Here is a 13,809-nt window from a genome sequence, read left to right as displayed (position 1 = left end):
TTTTGTGTTGTGTAGTTTTTACTATTTGAGGCAGTTCCAATTTTGGCAAACACTTACATTGACCAAATTTCTGAGGCGGATGCAAGTTGTCCTAGGATGTGCAGAAAGAAATTTAAGAGTACCGGTCAGAAAGGTTTTCCTCTAAAGAATATAGGTGATACACTTGGTACAACAAAGGTTAGTCATCCTAACCATTGAAATTATTAATCATTTGAATAAATTGGTTTGTAATGTATCTAAAGTAGGTCGTTTACACAGGCAATTGCTAGTGTGATCCCTCATATTGATGAAGAAATTCCTCTTCTCGATTTAATCATGGAAGAAGCTGAGGAAGATGATACTCATGATGTCGTAGTTGCCAGTTGGATGTGGCGCCTTCGTAGAGGACTACCTGTACTTTTGGAGGAGATGTACACAGCCGATGTGGCTACTCGTTCAGGACAAAATGATGCGAATGAGGAAATAGACGCCAATGAACAACCGAGAGAAGATACTATTGAGTTGGTGGATCTTCTAAGGACCATGAAGCAGGATATGAAAACTCACTTCGATAACATTTCAGCGAAGATTGATGGTCTTGAAAAAAGGATCGAACCGTTGGAAGTATATGTGAAAGAGCAAGAGAAATCAAAGGTAATACTTCGTAATACTATAGTAATACTTGGTAATACTACGAAATCAAAGGTGTTAACAAAATTTGGTTTCATGTCAGTCGCATGTAGATGATGAGCAACCGAGTACTTCACAAGAAGGAGGGAGAGGGACGAAGAGAAAAAGGTCTAAGAAGTAGTAAAACTATGTTATTTTCTATGTAAAACTTAATTATTTTCTTGGTTTTGTGATTGGTACTGGTATTACTAGTAAAACTATGTAAAACTACGTTATTTTCTTGGATTTGCCGTTCGTATTTTTGGTAAAACTACGTAAAACTAAACAAAACTAGAGAATTCATATAAGAAAAATATAGAACATGATTCAATTCAAGAAGGAGGCATAATCCTAGAAGTCACATAAAAGAGAGATAGAACATCATGATTCAACAAGAGAATTCAAGGAAAAGATAAGAAACAGAAACTGATTAAACAAGTTTTAAACCAACGTAGAATGAGATCAACTCATATAATATCAATCGAAACACAACCTATCCAGGAGATCGACTCGAGTGGTAAGCAACGCCACCTCCTCCCTTAGTTTGGCAATCTCATCACTCTTCTCCTTAAGCTGCATCTGCAAATTATAGATCTGAGTATGATGGGGTTCAAATTCCTTCAATCTCTCCCAATGGTTATCAACATCCTTCCTTAAGGTTTGGGTTTCTTCTTCAATTGCATCAGCCCAATTTTTCCGCCTGTGCAATCCATCATCCTGCAAAATATATCAACGAACAGACATCATACTCAGGTCTCTCAATTGTATTTGATTTAATTTAATTTACCTTATACTTAACGCAAGTAAACCATCTTTTTTTCTCTGTTTCTGTTGGAGAGATCTCATTGACGATTCGTTCGCCACATGGGCAAATTCGAGGCATGCCCAAATCACCATCGGCTATGGCTTGTCGCCACGCTTCTAACTTCCTCGCCCTCTTCTGATCAGCATAGTATGGGTCGGCCTCAAATTGTTCCATAGTTTGAGAAGGAGAGAAATAGATCTAGAATTCGACTTTGAAGATGAGAGAAGGAGAGAAGGTGTACTTTAGGTTACGAAGAAAATGAATGAATGGATATGAGGAAGATAAATCTTTGGGGCTGTGGTGTGTGGTGAAGAAAGAAAGAAAAAACGAAATTCTGGCCACGTGTAAAAGATGTGTGCGTTCACACTGCGTGTTCACACACAGTTTTACCGATTAATGCAGTTGCACTAAACTTGCAAATAGTTGTACTTTAGAGGTTTCTCAGTTTAATTAGTTATACTAAACCTTAGCATTACTTTTTTTAGTTTTACAGTTGATTAAACTTAACTAACATATAATTACAAGCTTTTTGCAACTTCATAAGTTAAAACTTTTAATTCTATAACTTTTTCATGCTTACTTGGTAATTATTTACAAAGTGACATTAAAAGTGTTTCGAAACATTTGTTGAGATTCTTTCATAAATAATTTAAAATTAGTAGATTTTCGAAAATTATTCACCTATAGTAGAATAATTTAAAAACGAAGATTTTCAAAACACATGTATTATACAATATGTATTGGTTTTAGGTAGTACCAATTTTATTATTTTTACCAGTTTTATCTTAGTTGTGCCAGTTCTACTTTCTTATATACACATTTTGAAAGAAGAAAACACTAATAGACTTCAAATTAAGTTTCAAATTAAGTTTCAATCCAATTTTTACATTAAGTTTCAAACAAAACACAATTGATACATGAAGAGGTGAATCAAACATGAACATTATCTCCAAATAACAACCATTGGAGTCCTTGTCTCCGGCGCCTTTTATTTTGCGTCCTAGGTCGAGTCTTTGGTCGTTTTTCCCCAACAGATGTATACCTTTTTGTTTTCTTTCTTCCCCCTTTTATTTTCCGATTCGGAGGCATGATCTGCATATCGTGGACTTCATCTTGGACATCCCATCGAGACTTATCAGGTACTAAATAAATTGTTCTGCAATATGCAATTGCCCACAGCTCCGTTCAATAATACTTAGAACACAACTCATGTAACTCGATATCCTTACCTCCATATTTTTGGAATGTAATGAAAGACGCCAATGCATGCACACAAGGATACTTTTGTATATCGAAAAACCTGCAACTGCAACTTCTCAATCGCAACTTCACCAAATAAGGCTTTCCGTCACTGTCAATGACATTGTATTCAAGTTCGAAACCATTTAGCTCTATCACCTTTAGTTTCTCAGCAGTTGCCCATAAATCATGTAAGTAGTTCTCCACTAAAGGCACCAATTTATTTGCGACTGATCCAGACACAACATCTTTCCGATGTTCATTAAACCATTCAGAGAATTTTTTAAGTATTGCATCAAGCATGGGTATCAAGGAGTACCTCCTTGCATCTTTAAATACGCTGTTCAACGATTCAACACAGTTGCTTGTGTCTAGGTTGTATCTATCTCCTGGAAAAACACATCTTGCCCATCTTTCTTTCTGGGTAGATTCTTCAAGATACTTGGCAGCAGAAGGATATCTTGTCGTAAAAGAAGCGTAAGCAATGTTGAACTCAGCCACTGTGTAAAACCTACTACACTCCATGAATCTCCATGCAACAACGTCTTTGTTGACGTTACGAGCATAACCTTTCACATTTTGGGATAAATGCCATATACAAAAACCATGATGAGCTAGAGGATACACATTAGCTATGGCAGTAATGAGACTTATATTTCTGTCAGTCATAAATACGATTTCAGAAGAATCCCCAACAACGGTTTTCAACATCTCCAAAAACCAATTCCAACTTGCATCATTCTCACCATCAAGAACACCAAACGCCAAGGGATAATGGTGACGGTTAGGATCTTGAGCCGACGCAAAAACAAGAACACCCTTATATCCGTTCTTTAGAAAAGTTGCATCCATAGTTATAACTTTCCTCATGACTTTAAATCCTTCAATGCTAGCTCCCAAAGCTATGAACAAGTACATGAATTTATTATTCTCATTGCAATGCACATATGATCTTGTACCATGATTAACCTTCTCTAACATGTGCAGATAACATCGCAGCATCTTGTAGCTTTCTTCTGGGCTACCTTTCAAATCAGTAACAGCTTGATTTTTCCCTCTCAACGCCGTGGAATATGATATATCAACACCTAATTTTGTCTTGACAAGATCCATGATAATTTTCGGAGGTGGAGTTTCCATTTGCCCTGGATAATCACCATGTAAAAGAGAAGCAACTAATTTTGGAGTGCCTTGTCTCTTACTGTTGCTTGAACTTTGACTAGCCCGAGAGCATGTATGCATCTTGTTGTGCCTTCTAATCGAGAAAATATCTGTATCTCGAATCCTACCACCTCGTAAACCCCAGTTACATCCTTCTTTAGGACATTTGACCACATAACGCACCTTGTCCGACTTTACTATTTCAAAACTAAAACAGTTAGCGAATGAAGCTCTATCCACCACATCTTGCAATGCCTTCTTGTTTGGAAATTCTTGAAGTTTAGTCAGATCCAAACCGTCATCCCATGGTTCAATATACTTACCCGGTTCTACAACAGGGCGTGGCTCAGTATATTCATCACCTTCATCACGTGATTCAGCTTCACCCTCTTTATTAGAATCACCCTCTACAGCCTTTTCTTTGCCTACGTAGACAACAATGGCGTTAGGTCCGATTTCACCATCCTTCGCATGTTGGTTTTCAAAGTTCATACCGACAGAACTTTGGTCCACTATGGGCATTGTGGGCACTGTGGGCACTATGGGAACTTGCTCAGGCTGAGGCTCAGAAGGGATGACATTCACAAACAACATACATCTTCGCTTCTCATAATTAACAGAGTCTAGATAAACATTAACATCCTCATCATCATTAAGCTCACAATGCTCAACTGTTTCTACCAGTAGTGGCTTGTAGCTCAGCTGCAACTGAACGTTACTTTCAACAAACCCAATCTTCCTTTGTATCCTTGCTTTTAACATCAACAATGTTATATTCCTCTTGAACATTATACTATACATGCGTCCTTCAAATTTAAAATGTAGGCTGACGTTCTCGCATATTGTATCCTGCCAAACCAACCAATATAAAAAAATCATAATTAGTACTACTACTAGTTTTACTAGTTTTACTAAATATACCAGTATTACCAGTTTCACCACATTCTCTCTCTCCTATCAAAATCGACTCGAATGGTAAACGAGTTCTAATCGAAAGCCAAATCCATTTCTTATCTAATAGATAGCTCAATCGACCAATAAACCTTTGTAAAACACCCAATGTGCTAAGCTTTCTTCGATCTAAATCCAATTGAATTTCTGAATTTACAAATCAAAAACAATTTCAACAAAAAGCTACTCTAATGAGAAGTAACGCACCTGCATTTTGAAGAACAACTTGATTCAAGTCGAGTTGGTGAAGAACGACAGCAGTAGGAGCTCCGACGACGGAAGAATCGCCGGCGGCTGGGTTGAGAGGTGAGTAACCAGGTCGGGTTTCTCGGGTTGAAAGAGAGCTCCGACGAACAACTTGATTCAACTCTAGTTGGTTAATAACGACAGCAGTAGGAGCTCCGACTCGGAAGAATCGCCGGCGGCTGGGATGAGAGGAACTCACAGGTCGGGTTTCTCTCGGGTCGAAAGAGAACTGGGTTCGATTTTTTATTTAAAAAATTTAATCTAAATCAATTAAATTGTAAGGCTAAAATCGTCTCACCACCTCTTATTAGAAAAGGTGAGGGTATGAAGAATAGAGAGGGAGATAGGAGATTTGTCAAATTATTTTAGAGAGTTCTGAGACGTTAACTCTGATTAGTGAGGGCCAAAGTAAATTTTAATGGGGGTTTTATTAGAAAAATGGCATTGCATTTTTATGAGTGCTATAAATATATGTGAACATTTTTTTGATGGATTCTAACCTTTGAAATCTTTTTTAATATATTTTTGTTTTTGTGGTATCGTGTGCTCTTTCTAAAAGTTATATTATTTAATAAAAATTTTAGTTCAAATATTTTCGGTTTTGGTTTTTTTATTCAATCCCACATACTTTTACATTATTTTATATCAAATAATTTATCTTCTCATAAACAAAAATATAAATGGTGATCAGTTTTATTTATATTTGAATATTATCGGCCTTATGTTTATGTTTACCACATATATATCAACGTTGTTCTTATTGCTATAACATTATTAAATAATTGTTTAGGACTAAAAAAAAATTATTAAGATAAATCACCAAAATATCTCAAATTTTTATTTCGACCTATCAATGTTATAAAATATAAATGATGTATATAACTACTTTCCATCAAGGAAATAAAAAAATCTATTATAGAGACAAATATTTTTCATGAACTTTTATTTAATTTTTCTAAATAAGCACTTTTTGATATTAATATCGAAAAGTTTGTGTAAGTATTTTATCTTGGAAAATATAAAATCATCTACTATTTAAAGAAAATTATAAATAATAATTTATTTTAATATGTAATATATTATTATATTAGTATAACCTATGCATCGCGTGAGACTTTTCCTAGATAAATGAGACTAAATTAAAATAATAAGAAATATAAGGATCAGGAGGCAAAATCAACATAAGACAACCAGTTCTATTAGCTTGTTAATCTGCAAGACAGTTTCACATATACTACTAGCAAAATGTCTGCTCTACTAGAAATATATTGTTTTTTTCTCTTTTCCCTGCTTTACTTTGTGTTTCTCTTCTTAAACTATCCCAATCAAAAGACTTTTTCTTCTCCTTCAAAACCTTTTTTCTTTTTGCGTAGCATCATCCGTTGGACTAAGCTCTTTGCACAATGAGTCTAGATGTTGCCTTGAGTCAGGACATGGTGGTTTTTATGTACCTTCTTGGACATCAAGACAACTCATTCTTTCATTAATATCTTGAATCAAAGTCTCTGTCACGAGCCTTTCTCAATGTTTTGTTGAACGAACGCTGCTCAAAATTTCATGCATCTCATGATTGCTTGAAATTCCAACTTCTTGCCTTGAATTTTCTTTTTGACTCTTCTGATTGGACCCTCATACTGATTGATAGATGGTAATTATTAATTTGATTAATAATTAATAAAGAAATGATAATTTGATTGGTAAATAAAAGAACAATCTGACAATTGCTTCAAAATTTAATGATTGTTTGCCATTGAGCCATAAACGCAGATGGATGGATGTAAATAAGATGGAAAAAAACATAGGAGTATTAATATATGAATGAAAACCAAACATTTGGTTTGTGCGCGTCGATGAAGTTTCTCGGTTTCCAATACATCCGTCGAAGTGAATGCGTTGTCGGCGAGAAGAGAAGACGAAGGTTCTCGTGGTTTTATTAAATATTATGTAAGTAGAGGTTATTGGTTTGAGATTTGAATAGAGTTTTAAAGACTTTAAATGTTATGTATAATCTGTTGTTATTACACCAAAATTTTGTTAAACTCTGCTAAAGTTTATTGTTATTAGTTTGTATTTGTAAAAAGTCATTTAAAATCTTAATAAATTTGGGTTATTAGATTCAAACTTTTATAAAATCATTAACAATTTTTGGTTATTCAATTAAAATCAAAGAATCTAAGATTGTTAATAAATTCAATTTATTGATTCATGGTTTTATATACTTTCTTCACAAAATAAAATCATGGAAAATATCACAAAAATATAAAGATTGTTTAGAACATTTTACAAGATTTTAGAAAACTAATCAACAAAACTATAAAATACTCTCTAACAATCACTACTTAAAAATCTACGAAATTCTTTATAAATTTGAATACAATAACACCTTTTGCCAAACCAAATACGATGGGTAATTAGTTTGTGAATATGTGACATATGGCATTTCCTGATAACAAATGTCGGGAAGCTCTCTACGCTCAAAGAGCATAATTGTGCTTATGTAATATTGTCACCTTAGAAGGCGAAAACCCGTTTCTTGAATATGCGGGCTAAATCTACGATTTCGGTAGTCCTAATTCTCTCAACACTGTTTTCAGGTTGTCCAAGTAAGTTTCTTTTACGGGATAATCGTGTGGCTACATCAACCGTCAGACTCGCCATGTCTCTGCTGTTTCTTAGTTCCCTTAGAATAGTAGCAGAGCTTGACAAGCCAGAGACGAGTCTGTTTAGTAATATCAGTATCTCTCTCATCAATAGTGTCCTGCGCCAGTAAAACAAATACATGTTAATGAACCAGTTAGATTAAATATTTATTTAGTTGTAAATCACCCAGGTGAAGAATAAACCTCTCTTTGGAAATTTCGGCTTTTGGATGAAACTCTGTTTCTTCCGAGTCTATTTCCGCAGCTAAAAGCTGAAGTATCAACATTAAAAAGTTGGTATCTTGAGGTAGTTTGTGCTTTGAGAGTAGTTCATAGCCAGAGTTTCCTGAAGAAGCTGCTAAAGCCAAGATCATTATTACACTCCGACAGAGTTCCAGATCCTGAAGTCAAATCAACCGAAATGATGTCTTAGTCCAAACTGCAGTAAACTACTTGACAAATAGGAGTTTTCTTTGGCTTTTTTGTACCTCTGATGTCTATCTAGGAGAAGTCAAACAATCTGCTAAACCTTCAAAGATTTTACCAAATGCTTCCAAAGCAAAGAGATTTCCTTCACTGTCGTTTTCAGTATCTGAGGAGTTCCTTCCCACATGGAGAGAATCAAAGCTGTCGAGCAGTTTGGGGCCTTTGAACAGAAAATAAAGAAAGTAACGAAGTTAGAGAAGAAAGAAGAACAACTTTTGCCAAAATGGTTACATCATAAACAAATACACCTCAAGACTAAATCGGCAGTTAATAAAGTGATTGATCTTACAGTTGAGCAGCAAGTAAAAAAGATGCGTAGCTTCTTTCCGTACATGTATGCCGCCACCTTTTCGTAAATGTAATGAAATGCTCCCAAACACTTCCTTGGAGACAAAACTGGTCAATTAAAGTTATATGAATGCAGATGTTAGAAAAACCAGAAAAAGAAAATGGTTTTGAGTGCTTACTTACGTTTCCCTCTCGGTATAAGCATTAGTGCTCATCACGATTATGTTCATTATCGCCAATGCTTCCAGTTTGACATCCTCTTCGGTTCTTTTACTGGAAATTTGATTCATCAATTCAAACAGAGAATGCCAGTTTGCATCCCAACTTGGCTGAGTGCTATCAGTATTTCCTTGACTATTCATAAAAGGAGAACAGGAAAAACGTATTTTATGAGCTTACCATATTAAGGTATATAGTAACTTCAACTAATAAGTAATAAGGGATCATGAAAAAATCATTACGGTGACGATTTATCGTAAATGTAAGCATTTAGAGCAAATAAATATTGGAGAAAATTAGAAAACTAACTCCAGATAGAGATAGTAGATACCTGGTTTCATATCTCTTTTCAACACCAGATATATGTTCCAACAGCACATGTAGTACATGCAGAGATCGATGAACAAGAACAGCCTGCACAACAGATGAATGAATAAACTCACCAAAAAAAGGAGAATATAAAAAATATCCAGAAAGCTGCAACTTGCAAATACAGCTTTGAATCAAAATTGACTTACATTCTCCACTTTACAAAGATCAAGTAGTGGTTCAACCAAGGTCTTCAAATTTACAAACCCATAGCTGATCTGCAGCAGACACAGGCGGTTTAATTAGATAGTGTGACCAATAACTTATATACCGACAAGTATAGTGTTTGAACTAAACGCCACACCGTTGTTATTGCAGAGTACAAACGATAAACTTTTTCAGATTCTAAGGCATCAGAAGATTGCATATTTGACGAGGTTTTCGCTTCCTGTTTGTCAATTTCTTGGCTAGGCGTACTGATTTTCATAAAACTAAAGAGTATCTGGAGATCTGTTGAACAAGCCAATAGCAACTCTGAGATTAGATTTTTCCTTGGATCTTGATAGTTTGAGGTGCACCAGATATCTAGCAGTTTCTTTGAAAGGTCAGCGTGATTGTCCAGATCCGCCTGAACACCAGTGGTCTTGAAACCTGACTTATGGCCAAAGCAAAAATAATGAGTAGAAACTAAGAAATTTAGAAAGAAAAATTATTCTTCAAAAGCTTCAAACTTATTATTTCCAATATCAACATTCACATACTTCTTTTATCATCCAACCCTGTTGTAGAGTCGTTTTCTCGATGATTTACTGAAGAAGTTGCAGCATTTGGTTCCCTGATTCACAAGACTACTTCATTAGACCATTATTGGTGATTTGCAACAGAGATAAAAGTACCCACAAGCTAATGAACAGTCAGTTCCGATTCTCCAAAGAGGGGATTGTAAAAAGTGTGAGTAACCGCCTGCACCCCAGTTACTCAATTCACCTTCCAGCATTGCAATTCACTAGTTGAGAATGCAAAACACTGAAAATGGTTGAAACCTATTCATGATATATTCTACAAGGCTATATATACTTAAAGAAGCTAACTAAGATGAGTCATTTCACCTCCTAATAACAAGAGAACAATAGTCACTTACAAGTTTGTTCTCTTAAAAGAAGAAGCATGAACTGTTGTAGAACGTTGCCCATTTTTATCAGCACACAAATTTCTAGACTCTGTTTCTTTGTTTTTCCCCTTTTTAAGCTGAGAACATTCTTGTTCCTGGAACAATCATAGAAACTTTCAACACTATAGAATGAAATAGTTTAATTCAAATAAAACTGAAAAAAAACTCAAAGATATGAACAAACCAAATCAAGCAATTGCTTCGAGACACGCCCTAGCTCCTTCTGTTTATCATATAACCAGCACAAGAATAATAATATGAGAAAACTACATTCTCCATCTTTAAGTAATCGCAGGGGACGCAGTAAAGAAGAAAAAAACGAAACCCTAACCTTTAAGCGATCAATTTCGAGATCTTTCTCACTATCAAAGCGACGATTAGAAGAAGAGATTGGTTTACGAGCAGTAGTAACCGTAGAGTAATCCATTAACGCGTCATTGAAACCCCCTCCTCCTACTCTTTGAGAGAGTTCTCTAGGTGGAGAATAACTAGAGAAAGCATCACGAACTGGAATTTGTTTCCGTTGTCCCGTGGAGGATTGTAATTGCATATGGTGATTTACATACGATGAAATCGTCGTCGTCGTCATCTCCGGAGCCGGTACAGACACTGGAACAGGCGGAGGAGGTAGGCCGCCAAAACCATCGGCATTCATGGTGGCTTCGATAAACTCCACGCATTCCAGAAACTCGTCATCATTCAAGAATGGCTCATCCATCTCTCTCTCTCTCTCTCTGAAATCGAGTGAGTGGGGAAAGAGAAGAAATCGAAAAACGCCACTAGTTGTTGTTGTAGGAGGAATGACCCGACCCGGATTAAAACCCGGGTTCAGTGATTTGGATCCGGTTAACCATAAAACCGATTTAAACAAGAAAAAAAAACATTCCGGTCGGTTTATGTTAGGTTTTCGAAATATTTGTCCGGTCATACCGAACCTAAATTAGAAAATCGACAGTATTGTAGTTTTTTAAATTATATAAATGTCTCGCTAAAATGATATATTTTACACTTTAGTCCCTGTAGTTTTCTTTTATTTTTAAAAAGGATTATCATCAATAAAGCAAAAGAGGAGCACAAAGGGTTTTTTGGATTTGTTTACAACGGAGATCGAGAGAATTCGCAAAACTCGTTTCGTCCTCTTCATCGTCGTCTTCGTTCTCTGTTTCCGCCATGGCTGCTCTACAATACTTGGAATCTCTGAAAAATGCGCATCCAGAGCTCGGTGAATGGTACAATTCTATTGCAGATCTGTATCAAAAAAAGCTCTGGCATCAACTCACCCTTAAGCTCGAACAGTTCATCGCTCTCGCTGTGTTCCAGGTCCTTTTTTTGCTTCTCCTCCGTTATAATGATTGGTTTTCCATGTCTATCCGGGTTTAATAGTGCTCCTTGGAGATTTTAGGGTTCATAGATCTCGCGAAATTTGGTAGAATCTGTGTGTATACTTCGGAGTTACATGAGTTAGAGATTTGATTTGGACGATGATAGGGTTTTTTACGAGTTAGGGTCTTGGAAGAAATTTAGGAGTTAGGGTTTAATAGTTTTGCTAAAATTCGTGAGTTTTCAAGTTTTGTTATCGATCAGTTTCGATTGCATCCAAGTACGTGTGTTGATCTTAAGTTTTGATTTCAGGCTGGTGATGCTTTAATTCAGTTCTATCACAATTTCATCACTGACTTTGAGACGAAGATCAATCTCCTGAAGCTTGCACATTTTGCTGTGGTGGTCTCCCGACAGTACTCTGAGAAAGAAGCTGCAGTTAGCTATCTTGAAAGCGTGATTGAGAAACTTAGAGCTACTAAAGAGCCTCGGATTACTGAGCCAATCATTTATATAGAAACACAGAAAGCTCTATTCAAGCTTGAGCAAGGTGATCAGAAGGAGTGCAAGAAAATCTTGGACGATGGAAAGAGCTCTCTTGATAGTATGACTGACATTGACCCATCGGTCTATGCCAACTTCTATTGGGTGTCTTCTCAGTACCACAAGTTCCGTCAAGAGTTTTCTGATTTCTACAAAAGTGCTCTACTTTATCTTGCTTATACGTCTGTGGAGGACCTCTCAGAATCGTTTAAGCTGGTATGTCCCTGCAATTTTACGTATCTTGTTCTAGTTTTTGGTTACAAAGTTTCCTTTTAGCTAGTGGATAACAAAATTGGTGAGAATTAGAGGAAACTGGAGAAAAAAGTGGTAATAACTTTGGGGAGCTTCCCTGTATTTTACTAATCAAATTGCTAATATCAGATCATTTTTGTTTATATCAGGATTTGGCTTTTGATTTGTCACTTTCAGCTCTACTTGGAGAAAACATCTACAACTTTGGGGAGCTGTTAGCCCATCCCATTGTAAGTTATCCTTCATCCGTGATATAAGCTATTGCAAAATTTTCATGTGTAGATAATAGGTTTCTTATTGATCTTTCGTTGCTCGGGCCCAAAGTGTTTGTGAACACAGAGACAGTTGAAAGGCTCACTTACATGTAGTATTACCTCTCATGCTATAGTGCTGCTTAGAATTGTAAATGGCTCTCTTACATTTAGTATATTACCCTGATGACAGTTGAAAAGTCTCCTTGGAACAAATGTGGAATGGCTTTACCACATTCTCCAGGCGTTCAACCATGGTGATTTAGTTCAGTATCAAGAACTATGCCGCGTGCACAACGCATCCTTGATTGCCCAACCAGCGCTGGTTGAGAACGAGAAGAAGCTATTGGAAAAGATTAACATTCTCTGCCTTATCGAGATCATCTTCAGGTAACTTCTTCTCTAGGTAGTAGTATCTCACACCACATCATATAAATAAAACATCTTGTGCTAATTCTGTTACTTTTCAACCGGACTTCAGCCGACCTGCTGAAGACAGGAGCATTCCTTTGAGTATCATTGCTGAGCGAACTAAACTTTCCATTGAAGATGTTGAGCACCTTCTCATGAAGAGCCTTTCTGTAAGTATTAGTATCTCCTTGCATCTATCTTTTATTACCCGTCAATCTGCAGCTACCAGTTTGAAAACTGTTGTGATCGAATAAAGAGTTTTGTCGAGTGTCCAACGTAACGATACTGAACTAGTTGTCATTCGATTAAGAACAGCATCGTAAACCTCACTATATGCATTGTTGCTTTTGTAGTGTCTCTAGGTTTATGTATCTGCTTCATATTGGGTAATTTAGTCAGAGAACTCAATGTTGTTGACTAGTTTCGCTCCCGACTTGTATACATAGAAATAAAATGATTTTGTATGCTTATGAATCTGTGGAATTTAAAGTGGAAAAATTGTATGATTCAGGTGCATCTGATTGAGGGAATCATAGACCAAGTGAATGGAACAGTTTACGTCTCATGGGCACAACCGAGAGTACTAGGGATTCCACAGATCAAGGCTTTGAGAGATCAATTGGACAGCTGGGTCGACAAAGTTCACACCACTTTGCTATCTGTTGAAGCCGAGACACCAGATCTTGTTGCAGCATAAGAAAACCCCTTCTTCACTTCCTCCTTTTTAAGCTACTAAATGTAATACCATCTTCTCCTCTGGGATTAAATGCAAGTTTTTTTTTTAAAAATATTTCAGTGGTAGAAATTACAATTACTTTTGAACCTTCTGGCTCTCATAAGGATTTGATTTTCTTTCTTGTTCCATTTCAA

General features: G+C 36.2%; 3 protein-coding genes and 1 pseudogene across 4 annotated transcripts; 1 reads left to right on the top strand and 3 right to left on the bottom strand.

The window, feature by feature from the left end:
- Window positions 989–1,687, bottom strand: LOC104763084. Its single transcript, XM_010486499.2, has 2 exons — window positions 1,436–1,687; window positions 989–1,365 (listed from the first exon to the last, which is right to left on the bottom strand). The coding sequence occupies exons 1-2, from the start codon at window positions 1,625–1,627 to the stop codon at window positions 1,126–1,128; spliced, it is 432 nt and encodes a 143-aa protein (XP_010484801.1). The 5' UTR covers window positions 1,628–1,687; the 3' UTR covers window positions 989–1,125.
- Window positions 2,639–5,166, bottom strand: LOC104763083. The gene is made up of 2 exons (XM_010486497.2): window positions 5,012–5,166; window positions 2,639–4,702 (listed from the first exon to the last, which is right to left on the bottom strand). The coding sequence occupies exons 1-2, from the start codon at window positions 5,015–5,017 to the stop codon at window positions 2,639–2,641; spliced, it is 2,070 nt and encodes a 689-aa protein (XP_010484799.1). The 5' UTR covers window positions 5,018–5,166.
- LOC104763082 lies at window positions 7,342–10,929 on the bottom strand (annotated as a pseudogene).
- Window positions 11,231–13,795, top strand: LOC104760346 (26S proteasome non-ATPase regulatory subunit 13 homolog A). 2 transcript variants are annotated; one of them, XM_010483248.2, is made up of 6 exons: window positions 11,231–11,482; window positions 11,795–12,241; window positions 12,427–12,507; window positions 12,722–12,918; window positions 13,043–13,109; window positions 13,451–13,795. In XM_010483248.2, exons 1-6 carry the CDS (start codon window positions 11,333–11,335, stop codon window positions 13,634–13,636), a joined length of 1,128 nt encoding a protein of 375 aa, XP_010481550.1. In that variant the 5' UTR covers window positions 11,231–11,332; the 3' UTR covers window positions 13,637–13,795. The 2 variants fall into 2 exon arrangements, with proteins under 2 accessions (XP_010481550.1, XP_010481549.1); XM_010483247.2 differs by having other exon boundaries at window positions 13,010–13,109.

This window comes from Camelina sativa, chromosome 18, assembly GCF_000633955.1.
Source record: "Camelina sativa cultivar DH55 chromosome 18, Cs, whole genome shotgun sequence".
Lineage (NCBI taxonomy): Eukaryota > Viridiplantae > Streptophyta > Magnoliopsida > Brassicales > Brassicaceae > Camelina > Camelina sativa.
This window is presented reverse-complemented; position numbering and strand designations above follow the sequence as displayed.